The 24866-nt window shown below is 42.7% G+C and overlaps 1 protein-coding gene across 2 annotated transcripts in view; it reads left to right on the plus strand.

The window, feature by feature from the left end:
• ALDH9A1 (aldehyde dehydrogenase 9 family member A1) overlaps nt 1–22704 on the plus strand; it is a 44825-nt gene extending 22121 nt beyond the window's left edge. The window contains exons 7-11 of one of the 2 annotated variants that reach the window (XM_007538777.3): nt 15042–15230; nt 15423–15510; nt 16388–16529; nt 17613–17725; nt 22359–22600. In XM_007538777.3, coding sequence (XP_007538839.2) covers nt 15042–15230; nt 15423–15510; nt 16388–16529; nt 17613–17725; nt 22359–22453 — 627 coding nt within the window. In that variant the 3' untranslated portion in view covers nt 22454–22600. Of the gene's footprint in view, nt 1–15041; nt 15231–15422; nt 15511–16387; nt 16530–17612; nt 17726–22358 lie in introns of both variants that reach the window. The other variant, XM_016195095.2, reaches the window with a different exon arrangement.
• The last annotated feature ends 2162 nt before the right edge of the window (nt 22705–24866 follow it).

A 24866-nucleotide genomic window follows, 5' to 3' on the forward strand; every position in this document is an offset into this window, starting at 1 on the left:
CCATTGAGTATGATGTTGGCTATAGGTTTGCTATATATAGACTCCACTATCTTCAGGAATTTTCCATCTAGTCCCATTTTTTGTAGTGTTTTGACCATAAAGGGATGTTGTATTTTGTCAAAGGCTTTCTCTGCCTCTATTGATATGACCATGTGGTTTTTGGTCTTGCTTTTGTTGATGTGGTGGATCACATTGATTGATTTATGTATATTAAACCAACCTTGCATGCCTGGGATAAACCCCACTTGGTCATGATGAACAATCTTTTTGATATACTGCTGTATCCAGTTGGCTAGAATTTTGTTCAGTATTTTAACATCTATGTTCATCAGAGATATTGGTCTATAGTTTTCTTTTTTGGTTGTGTCCCTGTCTGCTTTTGGTATCAGAGTGATGTTGGCTTCATAGAAGCTGGCAGGGAATATTCCAGTGTCTTCAATCTTCTGGAAGACTTTTAAAAGTAGAGGTATTAGTTCTTCTTTGAAGGTTTTGTAGAATTCATTTGTAAAAGGATCTGGTCCAGGACTTTCATTTTTGGGGAGATTTTTGATAACTGTTTCAATTTCATTAGCTGTGATGGGCCTGTTCATGTTATCCACTTCCTCTTGACCTAGTTTTGTAAATTGGTGGGTATCTAGGAAATCGTCCATTTCTTCCAGGTTCTCTAGCTTGGTGGCATATAGTTGTTCATAGAAGCCTCGCGTGATATGTTGAATTTCTGCAGTATTTGTTGTGATATCTCCTCTTTCATTTACTATCCGATTTATTTGGGTCTTCTCCTTTTTTTGTTTTGTGAGTCTGGCTAAAGGTTTGTCGATTTTGTTTACTCTTTCGAAGAACCAACATTTACTTTTGTTGATCTTTTGTATGGTTTTCTTATTCTCAATGTTATTTATTTCTGCCCTAACTTTAGTGATTTCTGTCCTTCTGGTTGCTTTAGGGTTCCTTTGTTGTTCTTCTTCTAGGTTTTCAAGATGTGCAATCAGGCTGTTTACTAGTGCTTTTTCTTGTTTCCTAATGTGTGCTAGTATAGCTATGAACTTCCCTCTTAGTACTGCTTTAGCTGTGTCCCAAATATTTTGATAGCTTGTGTCTTCATTTTCATTGAATTCTCGAAACATTTTGATTTCTTCCTAGATTTCCTCTTTGACCAAGAAGTTGTTAATAAGTGTACTGTTGAGCTTCCACATTCTGAGACTGTGACTAATCTTTTGTTGATTGTTAAGTGTTAGTTTATAATTCCATTGTGGTCTGAGAAGATGCTTGGGATGATTTCAATGTTCTTGAATTTGCTGATGCTGTCTTTGTGGCCTAATATATGGTCTATCCTTGAGAATGACCCATGTGGATTTGAGTAAAATGTGTATTCCAGTTTCTTGGGATGAATGACTCTGAAAATGTCCAATAGTTCTAGTTTATCTATCTCTTCATTTAGCTCCTTTATTTCTTTATTGATTTTCTGCCTGGATGATCTGTCAAGTTGAGAGAGTGGGGTGTTGAAGTCCCCTACTATGATTGTGTTGCTATTAATATATTGCTGTAGCTCTTTCAGTAGACGTTTGATATATTTAGATGGCTTCTCATTAGGTGCATAGATGTTAATAATTGTTAAGTCCTCTTGATTGACTGATCCTCTGAGCATTAAGTAGTGTCCATTCCTATCTTTTGTAATTTTATCTATTTTAAAGTCTATTGTGTCAGATATGAGAATAGCTGTTCCTGCCCTTTTTTGTGGGCCACTGGCTTGTATGATAGTTTTCCATCCTTTCACATTAAGTCTGTGTTTGTCTTGTTGAGTTAGGTGGGTTTCCTGTAGACAGCATATTGTTGGGTTGTGTTTTCTGATCCATCTTCCTACTCTGTGTCTTTTAATAGGTGAATTCAGGCCATTGACATTTATTGATATCAAAGATTGAAGATATTTTAACGCCATTCTTGTAGAGTTTTAGAGTGTTTTGATACATGTCCTATTTGTGGTGGTCTCATTGTTTATAGGAGACCTTTCAGAACTTCTTTCAGGGCAGGCTTGGTGGTAGTTGATTCCTTCAACTGTTGCTTGTCTGAGAAGGTTTTGATGCCTGCATCTAGTCTGAATGACAGTCTAGCAGGATATAGCATTCTTGGTTGAAAGCCTTTCTCATTGAGCACTCGATAGATATCTTGCTATTCTCTTCTGGCCTGTAGTGTTTGTATGGAGAAGTCTGCTGCTAATCTTATGGGTTTTCCTTTGTATGTGACTATTTTTCTCTTGCAGCCTTCAGGATCCTTTCTTTATCCTTATTCCTTTCCATTTTAAGTATGATATGTCTTGGTGTCTTTAGGTCTGGGTTAATTCTGTTTGGGACCCTCTGGGCTTCTTGAATCTTTATGTCTTTGATGTTGTCTAGACTAGAGAAGTTTTCAGCTATTATGGCCTGGAAAATGCTTTCTTCCTCTCCTTCTCTTTCTTCCTCTGGTAAGCCAATAATGCATATATTGTTTCTTTTGAAGTCATCCCATAGGACTCTGTTGTTGTTTTCAGCATCTCTTAATCTCTTTTTGAGATCTCTTACTTCTTTTTTAGTTGTCTCTAATTCATCCTCAATCTTGCTAATTCTGTCTTCAGCCTCAGAGATTCTATTCTCTCTGCCCTCTACTGTTTTCTGGATTTCATCTATTTTGTTGCCCTGCTCTTTTACTGTTTTAGCTTGTTCAGCTAGTTGCGTTCTTAGCTCAGCGATTTTAGCTTTCAGCTCTCTAATAACCATGAGATAATTAGTATTTTCTTCCATAGTCTCATTTGTTGTTCCTGTATTTCTGATTATAATTTTTTCAAATTCTTTACTCCTGTGAATATTTCCTTAGCCAGTGTTTGGATGTTGAACTCGTTATTTTGTGCTTCACCCTCTGGAGGACTTTTAGCTGGACTCTTGTCCTGGTTCGATTCTCCAATATTTCTTATTGTTGTTTTAACCATTTTATATATTATGTTATGAGTTCCCTTTATCAGTACTTTTCAAATTATTGTTCACTGTTGCCTGGATTCACTTGTGTCTTAATAAGTTAATTAAAGGGTTCACAGTGGTGGAAGCTAACAGTTGTTTCAATAGTATTTTAATCCCTGAGTTGTAGCTCAGTGGTTTAAAAGCCACTTTTTTTTCTTCCCTGTAGGCTATGGGAGCCTGAGGGATTTTAAACTATCAATAGGCTTCTTAGCTTAATCACTGACTCCTGACCAAGAGATAAAGCAGGGTGTGGCAGAGATAATCCAGTGGTTATGCAAAGAGACTTTCACAACCTCTCAGCTATGCAGAGGTATAGGTCTTCTCCTGAGTTTTCCTGGTTAGATCTCTGTTCCTGGTGTCCCTCCCTGTTGCTGCTTCAGATTCTGAGGGCAGTAGCAATGGAGACTCAGAGTTCCACTTGGTGAGATTCTGGGGAGTCCTCTCCGCCCTTCAGCTGTCCCCTTGTTGGTGGAGCAGACTGGAGGTGGTGTCTCAACTGATAAATTGCTGGACTGTTAGCAGTCACTTAATCTCTCCTTACGCTCCTCTCTCCTCTCTGTCACCAGCCACACGTGTTGTACTCACCGGTGATTTAGTGGCTTCCTGTGGTCATTCTAATCCTGTCTTGTTTCGGTCCTGGGTGGTCTTCTTTGGTATTTCTAGTTGATCTGGGAGAGGAGAGGAGAGAAAGCGATCTGCTGCTACTTGTAGCTCCGCTTCCGGAAGTCTCCCTATTTTATTTATTTTTTAATATTTATTTATTCCCTTTTGTTGCCCTTGTGTTATTATTGTTGTTCTTATTGATGTCGTAATTGTTAGATAGGACAGAGAGAAATGGAGAGAGGAGAGGAAGACAGAGAGGAGGACAGACAGACAGATACCTGCAGACCTGCTTCACCACCTGTGATGCGACTCCACTGCAGGTGGGGAGCCAGGGGCTTGAACTGGGATCGTTAGGCCAGTCCTTGCGTTTCACGCCATGTGCGCTTAAGCAGCTGTGATACTGCCTGACTCCTCTATAGTTGCTTCTTGTAATTGTTTGTTTTTGCTTGGTTTAGCAAGGGGACCAGGCTGTGTGCAGCCAATCTGGAGTGGTCTAAGCTGCATACTGACTGTTACAGTTTTTTTATTCTATTTTATTTTATTATTATTACTAATTGCACTTGTCTATTCCCTCATCTCCAGGTTGACCAAAGTTAACTGTTGTTGCTTTTTCCATTGATAGGTGACTGGTGTTATTGGGTGTGTTATCCATTGTTGGAGGAAATTACTTTTCTCTCTCTCTTTTTCTTCACTTTCCTTTTTCTCTCCTGCTAGCTGATACAAAAAGAAAATCTCTTTCATTTCACTGCTTTTTTGTTTGTTTTTTTTCATTCTGTATTCACTGGCACTCGTTTGAATTATCTTGTGGAAGAAGTCTGACTCAGCTTGGACTCTTTCTCTTTTTTCTTCTTTCCTTTCTCTTCCCACCATTTCTAGAATTCATAGTTGACAGTTGACTTGCGTAATTGTCTACTCTTGCTTTGTCCTTTTTCTTTTGTTTGTTTTTGTTCTTGGACTGGAGGTGTTGCTTGGCTAACTGGTTTTGGTTGAACTGCATCAGTCTTGACTTCAATCTTAACTTTTTTGTGAAAAGCCTTTAGAGTGGCTTGTAATCATAGGTTTCTACAATCTAGATATGGGTTGGCTATTTGTTTGTTTCAAATTCCTGTGTTCATTTCTGTATATTCCACACATGAGAAAAACCATCTTGCCTGTAACTACCTCCTTACTTGTTTTGTTTCACTAAGCATAATCTTCTCTAATTCCACCTACTTTATCCCAAATATACAATACCATTATTGAGGAATAACACTCTATTGAGTATATGTGACATAACTTTTTTACCCACTCACCTGCTGAGGGGCATTTTTGGTTGTTTCCATATTTTGGCTATTATGAATAATGCAGCTATGAACATGGGGATACAGGTATCCCTTTAAAATAGTGTTACCCCACTTTTGGTTAAAAAGCTAAAGTTTCTAGATAATAAGATATTTACATATGTATGTATTTAAAGATTCCCCATACTGTTCTCCATAGTGCTTGTACCAGTTTGCATTTCCACTAGCAGTGTAATAGTTTCTTTCTCTCCATATCCTTTATCCTCTCCTGCTTTGTTGATAAAGGGAATTATCACAGGTGTGAAGTGGTATCTTAGTGTGGCTTTAATTTTTCAGTTCTCTGGTGATGAGTAAATTTTAGCATTTCTGCATATGTTTGTGTGACATGTATATCTCTTCTAGAAAACTGTTCACATGCTCTGCCCACTTTTTACAGTTAGGTTTTTTTTTCTTTCTTTTGAGCTATATGGGTTCTTTATAGATGTTTGATATCAACTTGTGGTGTGGTATGCAAATATGTTCTTCTAGTTGCTAGGTTTCCTTTTTATCTTATGAACCTTTCTTTATTTTTATTATTGGATAGAAATATAGGTGAGGGAAGAGATAGAGAGAAAGAGTAACAGAGAGACATCTGCAGCCCTGTTTCACCACTGCAGAAGCTTTGTCCCTACAGGTGGGAACCAGGGGCTTGAACCCAAGTCCTTGTGCACTGTAGTGTGTGCACTTAAGCAGGTGTACCGCCACCTGACCCTTGAATTTTCTTTTGATATGTAGAAGCTTTTTAATTTGATATAGTCTTAATTGTTTGTTGGGTAGTATGCCAGCTCCCCCTGGCTTCTGCTTAACCAACACCGGTATGCCTGTATAGGGATTGGTTTGGGGAGTCGGGCTGTAGCGCAGCGGGTTAAGCGCAGGTGGCGCAAAGCACAAGGACCGGCATAGGGATCCCGGTTCGAACCCCGGCTCCCCACCTGCAGGGGAGTCGCTTCACAGACGGTGAAGCAGGTCTGCAGGTGTCTATCTTTATCTCCTCCTCTCTGTCTTCCCCTCCTCTCTCCATTTCTCTCTGTCCTATCCAACAACAACAACAACAATAATAACTACAACAATAAAACAACAAGGGCAACAAAAGGGAATAAATAAATAAAATAAAAAAAAAAAAAAGGGATTGGTTTGATCCCATTCAAAGCGGTCTATTTACATAAATCACTTTTACATTTACATAAAGCAGCACACTCCCTCCAGGGCATTAGTGGTTCAGTGGTAGAATTCTCACCTGCTTTGCCCCCTCTCGTTGTCACACCCTGATTTTCACCAGTCACTTTTCTCTCCACCCTCTCTACATCACATCCTGTTTACACCCTACTTGGAAAGTATGTAAGAACAACATTGTTCGTTTTGGTAGTGGTAAGTTGAAGTTGTAGTGTTAGGTTTAGCTTAGCTTGGCTTAGATTGTGCTGCGTCCTGCATGAATAAAGAGATACTGCGTACAGCTCAACCATGAGTCCCTGGTCGTCTGTTACCCGCCCGTGAAGCCAGCCCGTCGAAAACAACAATTGTTCAATCTTGTTTTTCTTTCCCTTGCCCATGGGGTAATGTCTCCAAATACATTTTAAATATTAATGTCATGAAATGTTTCACTGATAGGTTTCTGTATCTATTCTATACTTTCAGTTCTAATATCCAGATCTTTGATACAGTTGGGGTTAATTTTGGTGTATCATGTTAATTGGTAGTCTAGTTTCATTTTTCTGCATGTAGCTGTCTAAATCACCCAACACCATTTGTTAGAGACTTTCTTTTCCCCATTAGGGAGTTTTGGCCCCTTTGTGATAAATAAGGTGCCTATACGTGTGTGGGTTAAGTTCTAGTCTTCCTATCCCATCTCATTGGGCCATATGTCCATGTTTTTTCCAATACCACACTGTTTTAACTACTATTGTTTTGAGGTATAACCTGATATCAGGAATTGTGATGCCTCAATTTTTCTTGTTTTTCCTTGGGAGAGCTTTTGCTATTGTGCTTTTTATGATGGTTCCACACAATTTTTTTTGATAAATTGTTCAATTTCCTTGAAATATGTTATTGGGAATTTAAAAGGGATTGCATTTAATCTATAGATCGCTTTTGGCACGATTGGCATTTTAATGATATTCTTCTATGAAAAGGATATGTAATTTACCTTTTTGGATTCAATTTTAAATGGGATAGCCTCCTTGAGTTCAGTTTCTGTTGGTCTACCTTTTGTGTAGGGGATTGCCACAGATGTATAAGTATTGATCTTTTTTTTTAAATTTTTTTATTGGGTATTAATGTTTTGCAGTTGACAGTAAATACATAACATTTCTCAGTTTTCTACATAACAATACAACCCCCACTAGGTCCTCTGTCATCCTTTTCCAGGACCTGTACTCTCCCCCACCCTCCCTACCCACACCAGAGCTTTTTACTTTGGTATCTAAAGCTATCTTAGACTTTTTCCACATTTAAACCCTTTATTATATTTTCAGTCTTTCTGTCTTATATTGTGGCCCATTTATAAATGTATCACAATCATATACCATCATTTTATAAACACATAACCTTAAGTATATCCAGGGGCTAAAATTTTGAAATTATTTCTCCCCCCTACCCCCACTTCTTGACCACCTTATCAGGAATAATTGCCCTTGAATCAGGGCACTAAGCAGAACAAAGCAGTCGCATAAATTGCAGTGTACACAGTAGAAACATACAACAGGTGTTATAGTGACTTTCACTTTTTCTCTTAATCATTAGTATCATAAACACAATTAAGTGTAATGTTTTGACTAAGTCATTGAGAAACAAAGAGGAATGAATTAAACATACCCCATCGGAAATTTCTTATGCACATGGAATAGTAAAGGACTAACAGGAGTCTCCCTATATGGCCCCAATCGGTTAAGGTCACAGTTTACAGTACAATAAATAGAAAAGGCCAAAACAATTGGGACAACACAGGTCACAGGGAGGAGGGGATAATGCATTTATTCCTGGTGGCAATTCCTCAAGCTTCTGCTGTGTGCAGGGCAACCAGCTTCCAGTGGTGGTTGCAGCAAGGCTGAAGATCTCTTTCTGCTGTCTACACTGCTGGATGGTGCTCTAAGGGACTCTTCAGGTCTCCCTTCTACTCCTAGGCTGTTTATCTATTGTTTGGAGGAATCAGCTCTGTCTGCAAGTCTTTGGCAGCCTTTGTCACTCTAGGGTGATGTTGGTATGCTTCTAAGACCCCTTCTGTTTCATTGGTTTAATTCCCCTGCTTAACACTGTATTCTATTTACATAACCACTGTTAACTAAGCACTGTCCTGCCTGCAGGGCATTGGTTTAATCCCCTCTGGTTCATGATGTCTTTTTGCTCCACCCCCTCTCTGACTGATTTGCACCAGTCACTTTTTGCTCCACCCTCTCTACGTCACATCCTGTTTCCACCCTACTTGGCGAGTATATATATATAAGGACAGGATTGTGATTATATATAGTTTAGATAGCTTGGATTGTGCTGCGTTCCACATGAATAAAGAGATACTGCTGCCAAGCTCAGCCCTGAGTCCCTGGTCATCTGTCTCCCGCCTGCGAAGCTAGCTCGGAATAATGGCACCCGAACAGGGACAGGAATCTCAGATCCACACACATGCAGCAGACCAAAGAAGACCAGATAAGTAAAGCTGCCATGGCCTGCCTTTCTACTTATGAAGAGGTTTTCCAAAGCTTCTGCTCTTTCATCATGAGACAGTTTCTCTGTCTCTGGAACATTTTGCTGTGGGCTCACACTTTGGTTCTCTGACTGGGAACTTTGGTTCCTTATGACTGTGATCGTAGAGCTTGGAAGATGCATGGAGATATACCCTGGGACTTTCTGGATTCCCTCTCCCATGTTTCCCGAGGAGAAGGACTACATTTTGCTCCAGGCCACACTTTGGTTTCTTATGACTGTGATCGTAGAGCTTGGAAGATTAGCGAAGATTTCTCCTTGGACTTTTTGGACTTCCTCTCACATGTTTCCCATGGAGAAGGACTACTCTAACTTGAAGAGCATCCTCCAGTACCCTGGCAGTCCCCAAGAATGGAGACACGTGGTTAGTTCTACCCTCCTGATTCGATTCTTTCTTCGATGGGAAGACACTTTTAAAAATAGATACCTGCAATCCTGCAGGAACAGTCAGAAGCACCCTAAATGGAATTTCGAGGAGCTTTTTGGATTAGGATGCCCTCCAGGGACTCATGATGCTACATGGTAAGATCTGAATAATCTGGTTCAAGATGAAAGAAGCAAAAACTGCCTACCGCTTTTCTCTCGATTTCCCCCTTGTTGTTCTCTCTGAATATTTTAAGTTTGCTGTCTGCTTTCAGTTGCGTTTCATAAGAGAGTGATTTGAATGACTAAATTTTTGTATGACATTTACTTAAAAAAAAAAAAGCTGGACGCAGCCATGATTTCTAGAGACATCCAGAAACAATCCAAAAATTGTTTTTTCCTTCTTTGATTTCTTTTTTACCTCTTGGCATAAATCTGAAACGTTTAATCCTGAAAACGGTATGAGTTATGGGCGGAGTAGATAGTGCAATGATTATGTTAATGATTTTCATGCCTTAGGCTTCTAACCGTGGTTCTTCTGTTTACCTTTCCACATTTTATTGAGTTTAAACTGTTTAAACAACCTTAAAATCATACTAGAAAGGACTTCCAATTATAATGGAGTTATCAGTTATAGTAAACTTCTAATCTGCTACAAGTTTTGTTTCACAAGTAAGTGAATTACAGCTGTCAGGTCTTCAGATGAAAAAGCATCTGCTCAAATGGAACCCCCGGAAATCCATTTGGACCCCTGTTCTCTGACATCACCCACAAGATGGCATGACTACAACACACCCCCAAAACCAATGATGTGACCTGGCATGACCTGAAGAAACTAATTCACAGACTCCAAAGCTCACTCTCTACAGAAAAATGGAATTCTGGTGGCTGAAATTCCCCATCAAGACAGACGTGCAGCGTTTCATCCCCTGGCATTTCTTCCGTGGTCATCTACTTTGAACGGACACTTCCATCGGACTTACTGGTACACCTCTTGGACACTTTACACAACTTTACAGCAGTTTCCCTTTATGCTGCTGGGTTTTTTGAAGCTGACTGCAGCCAGCTGCCTTGGGACTTTATAGGCCATGGCCCCTCGCCTGCAGGCCCTGTGCCCAGAGACAGGAAACGCTCCCTCCTTACTAGGTCATGCCCACCGAGGCAGGAAATGCCCTTTGAGGCAATAGATGCCCCCAGAGGCAAGAAATGCCCTTTTGTCTGCTAGGCACTGCCCTTTGAGGCAGGAAATGCCCCCCTCAGACCTCCCCTTGGCATCACACTGGTTCTTGCTGCTCTCCTATTTTGTTCCTCCATGTCTTGTGCCAGTTCTTTTGGAAATGCCTGTACGATATAGGTTTCTGTTCACCTCACACTCCTGATACTATGGCCATTAGTTAAAAAGCAAGGGGGAATTGTTGGTATGCTTCTAAGACCCCTTCTGTTTCATTGGTTTAATCCCCCTGCTTAACACTGTATTCTGTTTACATAACCACTGTTAACTAAGCACTGTCCTGCCTGCAGGACATTGGTTTAATCCCCACTGGTTCATGATGTCTTTTTGCTCTGCCCCCTCTTGTAGTACACCCTGATTTGCACCAGTCACTTTTCACTCCACCCTCTCTACGTCACATTCTGTTTCCACCCTACTTGACGAGTATATATATAAGGACAGGATTGTGATTATATATAGTTTAGATAGTTTAGATTGTGCTGCGTTCCAAGCAGAGATACTGCTGCCAAGCTCAGCCATGAGTCCCTGGTTGTCTGTCTCCCGCCTGCGAAGGTAGCTTGGCAGGGTGACAGATCTGCAGAGCAATGCCTGTAACTTGAACAAATAGCTTTTACTCAGACTATGTCTCTGGGCTCAGATTAGTGGAACCCAGTTTCTTAGGGGACACAGGATTTTTTTTTTATTTATTTCCCCTTTTGTTTCCCTTGTTTTTTATTGTTGTTGTAGTTATTGTTGTTATTGATGTCATCGTTGTTGGATAGGACAGAGAAATGGATAGAGGAGGGGAAGACGGGGAGAGAAAAACAGACACCTGCAGACCTGCTTCACCACTTGTGAAGCGACTCCCCTGCAGGTGGGGAGCTGGGGGCTCAAACCAGGATCCTTCTTGCTTCCATGTGCGCTTAACTAGCTGTGCTACTGCCCGACTCCCAGAATTTTTTTTCCCTAAAACTTTTTGATCCATTTGTCTCTAATCTTACTAGGTATAGAGTCATATTTACTTACTGGGGGAGGGGTCTCTCTTTAGTAGTACAGGATCTCAAAGGTTAAATCTGACTCAGAGTATAGTTAGGGGAAATATATTCAGGGCATGTAAGTCTCTTCTAATATTTGGCTCAAGTAGCTTAAGGGCCCTAAACTCTGTAGCCTTTTGGCAGCATGTAGTTTCTAGCTAATCTTCAAAATCCAGGCTCATCCTTGCATAGTCTTTACCATAAATGCAGGCCTTTGATCCTTGTAGACTGATGTGGGAGGCCATGTCTCCAAATTCTTTCTTGTAGCAAAACCTTTGCTACTTCTCTAGCATTTTTAGTGCAAGAAAGGCTTCTTATCACTTAGAATTTATATAGACAGGTGCTAAGAGGTATTTGTGCTCCCTTCCACCTTGACACTTTAATTTTGAATAGTCTACTTCTGTATCTTCAGTTAGCATTGTCCTGGTATACTGAATTCTTGGGGACTTGAGAGAACCTGGGCACATGTTACACAGTCTCTAGTCTGCCCAATCAGGGGCTCTGGCAGTAGTTGTTTGTGTCAGGGATCCGAGTCACGGCATCAAAATGTTGCAGAAATCATACCCAAATACAAGACCAGAGCTGGGTGTAGAGAAGAATTTAATATATCGGAGGGTGAGGGATCTGGATCTCTCCAGGAAGTTCTCTGCCCTAAACAAAGGAACATTGTCTATATAGAGTTTTACATCTTGGTTACAAAGAGAATACAGATATTGGCACACTGTATTGGGCCCTGGTGCTAGTTGTATATGGGGGTCTTACCTCTTCATGCTAGGCTGTCCTGCTAGGATTGTGGAGGGAGGAGGTTAGGTAGCTGCAGTCACTGATTGCTGTGAGACCCATCAGGCTCAGAGGAAATATAGACTTTGGCTATATGTCCCTATATCACAGAGGAAATACAAATCTTTACCAGGTACATAACTTAAAATACCTACATAGGGTGAATCAGGAGGGCATGCACTTTGTGTTCATCTGTTTTTATACCTCAGTTTGTTTTCTTGTTGTTGAATTTGGTGAGCTCTTTAAGTATTTTGGTTATTAGCCTCTTGTCTAATGTATGGCATATAAAGATCTTCTCCCATTCTGTAAAGGCTCTTTTTGTTTGGGTGGTAGTTTCTTTTACTGTGAAGAAGGTTTTTAATTTGATATAGTCCCATTTGGTTTATTTTTGCTTTAGTCTTCTTTATAATTGAATTTGTATCACAGAAGATGCCTTTAAAATTTAGATGAAAACGAGTTCTGCCAATATTTTCCTCTAAGTATCTAATAGTTTCTGGTCTAACACTGAAATCCTGATCCATTTGGAATTTACTTTTGTGTTTGGTGAAATATAGTGGTTCAGTTTCATTCTACATGTTTCAATCCATTTTTTCCAACATCATTTATTGAGGAGACTCTCCTTTCTCCATTTAATAGTCTGAGCACCTTGTCAAAGACTCAATGTCCATAGGTGGGGGGGGGGGCTTGGCTTGCTTTTATTATTACTATTATCTTTTAATTTATTTTGGATAGAGACAGAAATTTAGAAAGGAGAGGAAGATAGAGAGGGAGAGAAACAGATATACCTACAGCCCTGCTTTACTATTAGTGAAGCTTTCCCCTGCAGGTGGGGATCAAGGCCTTGAACCTGGGTCCTTGTGCACTATGTTTGCGCTTAACTAGGTGCACCACCACCTAGCCCCTTATTTTTTATTTTTATTTCCACCAGGGTTATCAGTGGGACTTGGTGCTGGCACTACAAATCTACCACTCCTGGAAGCCATTTTTCCTCTTTTTTTTTGTATGTGTTTTCTTTCTAGTATTGATAGGACAGAGAGAAATTGAGAGAGGAGGGAAGACAGAGTGGAAATAAGATAGATACCTGCAGACCTGCTTCACTGCTCATAAAGCATCCTTTCTGCAGGTGAGGAGTGGGGCTGGAACCTAGATCTTTGCATATGCTAGAATCTCTCAGATCTTAATCTAGTTTTGCCCCACCCCTGTTCTTTAAAGTCTCCAGCTCAGTTGAGCACCTGATATGAAGATATATGTAGAAAAGGCTGATAGTTGTTTGGGTCTTTAGGAACATGTAAACAGGGAGTTGGGCTGTAGCACAGTGGGTTAAGTGCACATAGTGCGAAGCACAAGGACCGGCGTAAGGATCCCAGTTTGAGCCCCTGGCTCCCCACCTGCAGGGGAATCGCTTCACAGGCAGTGAAGCAGGTCTGCAGGTGTCAATCTTTCTCTCCCCCTCTCTGGCTTCCCCTCCACTCTCCATTTCTCTCTGTCCTATCCAACAACATAATAATAATCAAAACAACGATAAAACAAGAAAGGCAACAAAATGGAAAAAATAGCCTCTAGGAGTGCTGGCACTTGCATGGGGGCCCTCAGTAGAGGTAAGCCATATTGGCCTCTCATGTTAACTCTAGTGGCTAACAACAGAAAAAGACCAGGAGACCATTTGGTTGCAAATGATCTGTTTATTGTACAGAAGCAGAGTTTAAGTAGCAGAAGGAAGCAAAGGACATTTTTCATATGTGGTGATAATGATAGGTTTTGAAGGTCAGAACCCTCATGATGAAGGTTCTAAGGAGTGAGGAGAATTGATAGTGGTAGAGGGGAGTTCTGGAATGATTAGTGGCAAGGGAGAAGCAGACAGAGGAGCCTTGAAGGCAGAGAGATAAGATAGAGGAGTTAGATCAAAATGGAGGAGGGAGTTAAGGAAATAGAAAGAAGAGCCTTTTGGTCAAGGTAGAATGTTGATATGTGGAGTATGTGTGACCAAAGTAGGTGAACTGTAGTGAACTTTAAGCAGACATACCATTTGGTTTATAACAAGGAAATGAGTTAAGTGTTAGGGGGGTGTAAGTTCTTGTGATGCTTGGGAGACTGACAAGGGGAAACTGAGGAAAGCTTTTCCCTCTATGCTTGACCCCTGAAAGGGAGAGACTGACAGGTCGGGTATCTTTTCAGACCTCCATCTTTATGATGGGGGTTCCCCTATGCTTTTACCATGCTTTCACAATTATCCCCACATAGGAGCAGTAGATTCATGGTGCAGGCAATGAGGATCCCTGGAGGCAAAAAAACGACAACAAAAAACAGAGCATGTAAACATGCAGAGGCAAAAAAAAAAAAAAAAGAACATGTAAACATGCAGAAAACCACAGCTCTTTGTCTCAAAGGGCAGATGCTGTGCTCTTATAGGGTGGCACATCCACAGGGAGAGAGAACCAGAGCATCACCCTGGCACATGCAGTGCTGGGCATCAAACTCACACACTCATGCTTAAAGGTTCAATATCTGCACTACCTCCTGGGGCATGAAATCTTTTTCTTTTCAAGCAAGCTCATCTGAACTGGAAATTCCATTCTGACACCCCTGGAATGGAAATTCCATTCCAACACACAAATACCTTTCTACTGGTCCACAGCCTATGTGAGATCAAATCTAACATTTCTCTTATTAGATAACACGAACCAATTCTAATCAGTAAGTGCAGGTTGAATCAAAGTACTACAACTGGAATAATGATCCCAGAGAGAGGGCTGCTGGGCATGATGACTTGATTATGCTCAGTGTGGTAAGCAACAGAGAACTCTCTTTGTATTCTGTTTATAGAAGTTGTTTTTCAGAAGGCCAGGAAACCTCAAGATGACCTTCTTAGAAGGCCAGAGAACTTGAAGTCTTGTATGTTCAAGCATCCTGTCTTCAAAGCAAAGCTGTTGGGGGTCCCAGATTCAATCCTTAGCACCACCATAAGCCAGAGCTCTGGTTCAAAAACAAAAACTGGAAGCTATTGGGCTGCTCTCCTTTTTCTCAAACTTAACATACCCTCTTTGTCCTTTAGGTTTGCTGTAATGGTACAAGGGTATTTGTGCAGAAGGATATTCTTGATAAATTTACTGCAGAGGTTGTGAGACAGACACAGAAGATAAAAATCGGAGACCCCCTTCTGGAAGATACCAGGATGGGTCCTCTGATCAATGGGCCACACCTGGAGCGTGTGCTGGAGTTTGTGCGCTTGGCCAGGGAGCAGGTGAGAAAGTGGGGTAGGGACTCCTGAGTGCCCAGCCCCGCTGTCCCTTCTGTGTGGGGAGAGCTGCTCAACCTGTCTGGAGTGGTGCTCTCTGTGTCCTTGAATGGAATGGCTTCAATTCAGGGCCACCTGAGTGCATCTCTTCTGAGATGGATAAAGGGAAACACAGTTTCTCCTCTTCTTTCTTGGCAGGGAGCTAAAGTCTTGTGTGGTGGAGATCCCTATGTACCTGAAGACCCCAAATTAAAAGGCGGCTACTACATGACACCTTGTGTGCTGAGTATGTCCTCTTCTTGGCTTTGAGACAGCTGGAATCACATATTGGGCAGAAAATAGGTGTAGGTTGGACAGTGACACACCTGGTAGAGTGCACATATTACCATGTGTAAGGACCAGCGTTCAAGCCCCTGGTCCTCACCTGCAGGGGGAAAGTTTCACAGTCAGGAGCAGTCCTACAGGTGTGTCTCTCTCTTCCTCATTATCTCTTACTCTCAGTTTTTCTCTCTGTCTTATCAAATGAAAGAAAAAAAAAAAGCAAAAAAACTGCTAAGGTAGCAGATTTTTCATATTTTAATCCCCTTTTTTGATTTTATTTATTTTTCATGAAGAATGATACACAGAGAGAAAGAACCAGACATTACTCTGGTACATGTGCTACAGGGGATTGAACCCCAGACCTCATGCTTGAGAGTCCAACACTTTATTCACTGTGCCACCTCCTGGATCACAAGGTTGTAGATTTTTCTTGTAGGCAGTGATAACTCCAGTGATAATCCTGGTGACAATTAAAAAAAAAATAGGTGCATAGATAAAGGAACAGCAAGTTTTGTACATTGAGACTGGGTTTCTCAGGATCCTAGATTTCAGAATTATACCCCATGCACTTCTTTTTTTTTTTTTTTTTTTCATTTCCACTATGATTATTGTTGGGGGCTTCATGACTGCACAAGGACTCCACTGTTCTTAGTAGTTGTTTTTCCTTCTTTTTTGATTGACAAATTGAGGTTGGGGGTTTTCCACTGACATTGAGCCTAGGGGCCTGGTCACTTCTTCAAAGCTGTTGCTGTTGTCACTGTTCACTGAGGACAAGGAGATATGTTTCTAGTGCAGGGTAATGGTCCCTTCTCTGATTTCTGGTTTTATTGTGACGTTTGTAGCTGACTGCAGAGATGACATGACCTGTGTGAAAGAAGAGATCTTTGGTCCAGTCATGTCCATCTTGTCATTCGACACAGAAGCTGAGGTCCTGGAACGTGCCAACAACACCTCTTTTGGATTAGCTGCTGGTGTCTTCACCAGGTATGTGTGGGGGCTGCTTCCACATGGAATTGACTCCCTCTCTGTAGTTGTCTCCTGTTGTATACCTCCCCCCAAGTTATTGAGCTGTCATTGATAATGTCATTGTATTGGCTTAACTACATCATGATTTGATATTTGCATTTATGCAGAATGGCCACTGAGTTACAGTTACAGTATTTTTTTTTTTTTTTTGTGATGAGAACTTTTTTTCTCAGCAACTTTCCCAAGTAGTTCAGTATTGTGTACTTGCCATGTGCGATCTCTGGAACTTACTTTTTACCTTTAGGCTTCAAGTTCCAGTCACTCGGCCCTTACCCCCCATCACCATATGCCAGAGCTAAGCAGTGCTCTGGTAAATGCAAAAAAGAAACTGTATGCTGGGCTGGGGAGATAGCACAATGGTTTCACAAAAGACTTCCATGCTTGATGTCCTGAGGTCCCAGGCTCAATCCCCAGCATCACTATAAACCAGGGTTGAGCAGGGCTCTGGTTGATCTATTAAGTCCTCACCTGTGTGTCTTTTTTTTTTTTATAAAATTTTTTATATTATATTTATTATTTTTTTTTATTTTTTGCCTCCAGGGTTATCACTGGGGGCTTCAGTGCCTGCACTACGAATCCACTGCTCCTGGAGGCTATTTTTTCCCCACTTTGTTGCCCTGGTTGTTGTGGTTGTTATTGTTGCCATTGATGATGATGTTGGATAGGACAGAGAGAAATGGAGACAGGAGGGGAAGACAGAGAGGGAGAGAAAGACACCTGCAGACCTGCTTCACTGCCTGTGAAGTGACTCCCCTCCAGGTGGGAAGCCGGGGTCTCAAACCGGGATCCTTCTGCCGGTCCTTGTGCTTTGTGCCACATGCGTTTAACCCGCTGCACTACCGCCCAACTCCCAAAGTTTTTTATTTTAATGAGAGGAAGATACAGAGGGAGAAATACACACACACATACACACACACACATGCGTGCGCGCGTGTTGGAGATTGAAGAACCTGACTGCCTTTTAACACAGTGACAGAGAGCACTTGGGTCTGTGGCAGTGATCAAGCAGTGGCCTCTCCTGAATGCTGTCTCCACCCACAGGGATGTCCAGCGTGCTCATAGGGTGGTAGCTGAGTTGCAGGCTGGGATGTGCTTCATCAACAACTACAATGTGAGCCCCATAGAGCTACCCTTTGGAGGCTACAAGAAGTCAGGTGAGGTGGGGAGATTCCCTTGCTGGGCTGGGCTTCTTGTCAGCCTGGGGAGCCACACCCAGCTGTGCACACACCAGCCACACACCATCTCTGTAATAAGGTCAGGCCTCTCCCCACTGTGTTGAGCCCTGAGCTCCTGGTCCAGCCCCTGAAACCCTGCTCATGTTTACCCCAGGGCAGAGGCTTCCTTTCCTAAAACCTCAACTAGTATCACCCACTGCCTGCACCCCCAGGAGGCTCAATGTTCCCTCCTGTGTGCACTTCCATGTTTGGCTTAGGGAGAGTCTCTAAGGAAACAGCCTAAAAATTCCTGAATCTCACATGTGACCCATCACTGCTGTCACCCTGACCCTGGACACCTGAGGATTTCTCCTTAACCACTGTCCACCCACCCACTTAATTCCCCCCTCAACATGGAACTGGACAGAGCAGTAGTTTCTTGTTTTATTTTAGCTAACAGGGTGATTGCTGGGGCTCAGCACCTATATGAAGATTCCTCTGCTGGTGACATTTATTTATTTATTTATTTATTTATTCATTTATGTTATTGCCACTGGGGTTATCACTGGGGGTTCAGTGCCTTCATATTGAATCCAATGCTCATAGTGGCCATTCCTTTTTCTTTCTTTCTTTCTTTTTTTAAAATTTCTTAATTGGGGAATTAATGTTCTGCATTCAACAATAAATACAATAGTTTGTACATGCATAACATTTCCCAGTTTTCCATATAACAATACAACCCCCACTAGGTCCTCTGTCATCCTTCTTGGACCTGTATTCTCCCCACTCACCCACCCTAGAGTCTTTTACTTTGGTGCAATACGCCAATTCTATTTCAGGTTCTACTTGTGTTTTCTTTTCTGATCTTGTTTTTCAACTTCTGCCTGAGAGTGAGATCATCCCATATTCATCCTTCTGTTGCTGACTTATTTCATTTAACATGAATTTTTCAAGATCCATCCAAGATCGGCTGAAAACAGTGAAGTCACCATTTTTTACAGCTGAGTAGTATTCCATTGTATATATATACCACAACTTTGCTCAGCCACTCATCTGTTGTTGGACACCTGGGTTGCTTCCAGGATTTGGCTATTACAAATTGTGCTGCCAAGAACATATGTGTACACAGATCTTTTTGGATGGATGTGTTGGGTTCCTTAGGATATATCCCCAGGAGGGGAATTGCAGGATCATAGGGTAGGTCCATTTCTAGCCTTCTGAGAGTTCTCCAAACTGTTCTCCACAGAGGTTGGACCAATTGACATTCCCACCAGCAGTGTAGGAGGCTTCCTTTGACCCCACACCCTCTCCAGCATTTGCTGCTGTTACCTTTTCTGATGTATGACATTCTCGCAGGAGTGAAGTGGTATCTCATTGTTGTCTTGATTTGCATTTCTCTGACAATCAGAGACTTGGAGCATTTTTTCATGTGTTTCTCAGCCTTTTGGATCTCTTCTGTGGTGAATATTCTGTCCAAGTCCTCCCCCCATTTTTGGATGGGGTTATTTGTTGTCTTGTTGTTGAGTCTGGCAAGCTCTTTATATATGTTGGTTATTAAACTCTTATCTGATGTATGGCATGTAAAGATCTTCTCCCATTCTGTGAGGGGTCTCTTGGTTTGGGTAGTAGTTTCTTTAGCTGTGCAGAAGCTTTTTAATTTGATGTAGTCCCATAGGTTTATGCTTGTCTTAGTCTTTTTTGTAATTGGATACATTTCATTGAAGATGTCTTTAAAATTTATGTGGAAAAGAGTTCTGCCAATATTTTCCTCTAAGCATCTGATAGTTTGTGGTCTAACATCCAAGTCCTTGATCCACTTTGAATTTACTTTTGTATTTGGTGAAATATAGTGGTTCAGTTTCATTCTTCTGCATGTTTCAACCCATTTTTTTCCAACACCATTATTTGTTGAAGAGACACTGCTTTCCCCATTTAATAGTCTGGGCACCTTTGTAAAAGATTAGATGTCCATAGGTTTGGGGGCCCTTTTCTTGCTGGCACTTATGCGGTGTGACTCTCAGCCATGAAGGTAAGCTTACCGGTTCTCCCTCACTGGTTCAAGGGACTCAGTGATATAGGCAAGAGACACCGGGGAGAATTGGAACACTCTCATTTATTGGCAGGTAGGCATGGGTTTAAATAGAGAACCAAAAAAAGAACATTTTTCAGATATGTCAGAAATTACAGGCTTCTTTTTTTAAAATATTTATTATGTATTCCCTTTTGTTGTCGTTGTTTTATTGTTGTAGTTATGATTGATGTCATTGTTGTTGGATAGGATAGAGAGAAATGGAGAGAGGAGGGGAGAAAGATAGACACCTGCAGACCTGCTTCACCACCTGTGAAGCAACTCCCCTGCAGGTAGGGAGCCAGGGGCTCCAACTGGGATCCTTATGCTGGTCCTTGTGCTTTGTGCCACCTGCGCTTAACCTGAGGTGCTACCGCCCGACTCCCAATTACAGGTTTCTTAAAGGTCAGCTTGCCCCTATGGTAGGGGGCTGGTATGACAAGAATTGATGTGATACATAAAGGTCAAGACAATTATTCTTCATGATGCAAGCAACTTAATTATCCAAAGGTATTTGAGAGAAGGATAGGGGTTAAACCAGTAGGGTGGGACAGAGAGAAGATAAACAAGGCTTGATAGATATCAAAGGCCATAAGGAAATAGAGTTAGGAGTTTCTCTTGTCTGGGGTTTGAGGTGTATGATGGAGTGGTTCTAAAAGTGAGGTGATTGTGTGAACTATGGGTGACTATGTGAACTTTGAATGAACCTTAAAGCAGGCAGCCATGTGGCCTGCAGTTAGTGTGGAGAAGTAGTGAGATCTCTGTGGGCTTGAGAGCCTGATAAGGTAAAACTGAGTCTGAGAGACTGTTTTCCCCTTTGCTCATCTCTGTGAGAGAGGCTAACAAGGGGGTGTCTTTCCCAGACCTCCATCTAAGGATGGGGAGAGTTTTCCCTAAGCTCTACCAAGCTTACACATAGCCCCACATTTTCTTTCCTTTTTTCTTTTTCTTTTCTTCTTTCTTTCTTTCCTTTTCTTTTCTTTTCCTTTTCTCTCTTTTCTTTTTTTTGTTAATAGAAATTGAGAGAGAGAGACACACACACATACACTTACACCCCTGCAGTACTGCTTCACCACTCGTGACACTTCCTCCCTGCTGGTGGGAATTCAGGCCTTCAACCTAGGTCCTTGTACAAGTACACTCAGCTGGGTGCACCACTGTTGGACTCCTAGGGACAGGTTCCTTAAGTCTCCTGTTATGGGAGAGAGAGGCTTGTAGAGAGGGATATCTGCCATCTTCCTTTGGAGTCAGTTACCTGGATCTTCCCTGTTCTGTACACCCTTCCCTGTATTCCCCTGGTGGTACCATTCCAGGCTGCTGGGGTGGGTTCCTGTGGTGTCAGAGTTGGAAACTGGGAGGGGAGGGGGGGCTGGTGGTCTAGCAGGTGTGAGTGGCCTCCACTTTGAGGTTCTGCTACTCTCCTCCACCCACTGTCCTCACCCAGTGCCTGGTGCACTGATGTCATGTGCTAGGAGGGACCCAACTCTGTCTTGGTTTTCAGCAAGGAGTTTGGTGCCTGCAGCTTGGGGGAAAGGGGCAAGGAACTCCTAGCTGGTGTGTGGATTGAGGTGTCCAGGTTATCAGAGACACAGTCTGAACTTTCTCAGACTGGCCAGCACCTGAATTTAAGGTGCACACTGGGGGGCCATGTTGTGGCTCACTCTGTTGAGTGTACATGTCACCATGCATGACAACCTGGGTTCAAGTCCTCAGCCCCCTGTAGAGTTAGGGGGAGCTTCACAAGTGGTGAAGCAGTGCTACAAGTATCTTTCCTCTCTTGAGTCTCTCTCTCTTTTGATCTCTTTATCTTACCCTCTATAAAAAAGATTGGGGGGGCGAGCCGTAGGGCAGCTGGTTAAGTGCACATGGCACGAAGCACAAGAACAGGCATAAGGATCCTGGTTCGAGCCCTGGCTCCCCACCTGCAGGGGTGTCACTTCACAGGGTTAGGGTTAGGGTAGATCTTTCTCTCCCCCTGTCTTTCCCTCCTTTCTCAATTCTCTCTGTCCTATCCAACAACAGCAGCAGCAATGATAACAATAATAACAACAAGGGCAACAAAATGGAAAAAATGGCCTCAAGGAGCAGTGGATTTGTAGTGCAGGCACCAAGCCCAATAATAACCCTGGAGGCAAAAAAGAAAAAAAAAAGATTGGGGGGGGGTGTGTGAAAAAAAAGATTGAAAATGAAGTGGGGAAGTGGCTGCTAGAAGCATTAGAGGTATCAGGCACTGAGCTCCAGCAATAACTCTGGTGGCAAAAATAAAAAGAAGGATATTGTCAGGAGGGGCTGGGTTGAACACACACATTGCCCTGATTTAAGCCACCGGTCCCCACACTAATGGTAAAGCAGGGCTAAAGGTCTTTCTCCCATTTTGATTTCTTTCTGCCCTACCAGAAAATAAAAGGATATTGGCAGAAAGTGAGACCTGTCTGTTCCCATCTCTACAGGTCCAAGGGACCCTGCTCCATCCACCTGCACACCTCAGGTGACTTCCCAGAACTCCCCCACAACACCACTGTGACTGCCACCTCAGCTCTTGCTCACCCTTTCTCTTCCTTGCAGGGTTTGGCAGAGAGAATGGCCGAGTGACCATCGAGTATTACTCCCAACTCAAGACAGTGTGTGTGGAGATGGGGGATGTGGAGTCTGTGTTCTGACAGCTGGCAGGCCAAAGGAAGAGCACCCAGGCACTCAGCAACACGACTTTCAAATGTTAAATGTTGATTTGGGGGCTTTTGAGAAAAGGCTTTATTTCCAGCTCAGCCAGCAAGGAGCTGGGAGGCAAAGCTTAGAGCTGCCTCCTTTATCTCATGCCTGAGCTTTTCTTGTTGGGGTTTCTAATCCTGGTTCTACATGTTAGCAAATTCTGGTTCCCTTGTTGCCAAAAAATAAAGTTTGCTGAAGGCCACTTGGGGTACATGTCCAGCTTCACACCCTCACTGAGGCTCTGAGCAGCTACAGCCCCTTGGCAGAGCCCTGGGCCCCAGGGTGAGGGCCTGCCCAGGGCTGCTCTTCCCTGTAGCCTTCTTCCCTTTGTGGGTGTACAGAAGTGGGGCTGACAGAACAACTCACCTGGATAGAGTGCTGCTTTGCCATGTGTGTGACCCAGGTCTGAGTCGGCCCCCACCACATTGGAGAAAGGTATGGTGATGGGATCTCTCATTCTGTATCTTTGCCTCTGTATAAAAAGAAAAATTGCATAGGAGTGCCTTAAATACCAATCAGAGTGCCAGGATCTGACCTCTAAGCTATGATTCTGGTCTGGTAGAATATGGTACTTTGGGGAGGGGCCCGTCCATCTCTAGCTCCTTGTGGCCTTGGTAGTCACTATCTGCTCACTGGTATTTCTGAGCTCTGGCTCCTGTCACTACCTGGAGGAAGCTGGCAGTGGGGGCAAATGGGAGCTGCTGCACACAGTGATATGAGATGGCACTCTAGTGCATTCTTAGTCCTCCTCTGTTCTTATGCAAAATAAATAACTGCCATGTTAATCCATTCTACCGTTCTGACACAGCATTGGGTAAATATGGAGAGGGAGTGACCTCTGGAGTGGGGGTGAGGGCAGGCTAGGCAGTGCTGACTACCCAGCTCTGCCTTCCCTGCTTCACTCAGACATGGCATATTGCAGGTGAGTCACATGTATAGGTACATAGGTCACTTTCCCAAATACCAAGGAAGCCCTGCGTGAGAGCCAGGACATAGGTGCTGGGGCCAGAGAGGGATGTTCAGCTGCCTCTAACTGGCATTTTTCTCACTTCCTTTCTCTCTCTCTCTTTTAGAGAGAGAGATAGAGAAAGTAAAAGCCAAGGGCTTGGGTGGTGGCACACTGGGTTAAGCACAAGGACCTGTGCAGGGATGCCAGTTCAAGCCCCCAGCAGAGAAGTCACTTCACAGGCAGTGAAGCAGGTCTGCAGGTGTCTGTCTTCCTCTTCCCTCTCAATTTCTGTCTATTCTATTCAATAAAATAGAAAAACAAAGTATCCACCAGGAGCAGTGGATTAGGCAAAAAAAAAAAGAAAAGAAAAAGAAAGAGTGAAAGTCCTCAACACCAAAGTTTCCTCCAGTGAAGGCTGGGTGGGCTTGAATCTGGGTCACACACAGTAAAGCAGTGTACTATCAAAGTGAGATATTTTGCCAGCCCCATCTCTCTTCAAAATTTGATTTATCCATTAATACTGTTGAGAGAACATGTGATGCCAGCTGCCAGCAGCCAAACTTGGACCTTTCAGGCCTAAGAGTCCAACATGCTGGTGCTCACGGGATGGCTTCACAACCTGAGGTAGCTGCTGGCTTTCCCATCAAGGACTCAAGGAGTCACAAGATGCAGAAGGAAAGAGCCAGGAGAAATTCAGGTATGAACTTTCAATTTTATTTATTTAGAGAAGGCCAAGGCTTATATAGCAAGGTGGAACAAAGGGCATTTTTTACATATGTCAGTAATCACAGGTTTTCAATAGGCCAATGCCCCTGTGGTGGGAAGAACTAAGGAATGACCAAAATTGATGAGATACAAAAAGGTCAAAACCATAAGGCAAGAAATGTTAATTATCTAAAGGTGTTAGGAAAGACATAGTTAGGGGCTGGGCGGTGGCGCAGCTGGTTGAGCATACATATTACAGTGCTCAAGGACCTGGGTTCAAGCCCCCAGTCTCCACCTGCAAGGGGAAAGTTTTGTGAGTGGTGAAGCAGGGCTGCAGGTGTCTGTCTCTGTCTCTCTCCCCTCCTATCACCCCCTTCCCTCTCAATTTCTGGCTGTCTCTTTCCAATAAATAAATAAAGATAAAAAAATTTTTTTAATAAAAGGAAAGACATGGTTGTTAAACCAGCAGAGTGAGATAAAGCAGAGAATGGCAGCGTATTGATGTAAGCCATGATGATCAAAGAACGGGGAAGTGGGGTGTGTGGAAGTCTCATTGTTATGTTACTGGCAAGGCAGTGTGAGGAGTATTCAAGCAGGCAACCATTTGGTTTGCAGCAGAGGAATGAGTTAACTGTTAGAAGTTGCAGGCCTCTGTGAATCTTGGGAGGCTGATAAGAGGAAGCTGAGTCAGGAAAAGCGTTTCCCGTCAA

The sequence above is a fragment of the Erinaceus europaeus genome, chromosome 9 (assembly GCF_950295315.1).
Source record: "Erinaceus europaeus chromosome 9, mEriEur2.1, whole genome shotgun sequence".
Lineage (NCBI taxonomy): Eukaryota > Metazoa > Chordata > Mammalia > Eulipotyphla > Erinaceidae > Erinaceus > Erinaceus europaeus.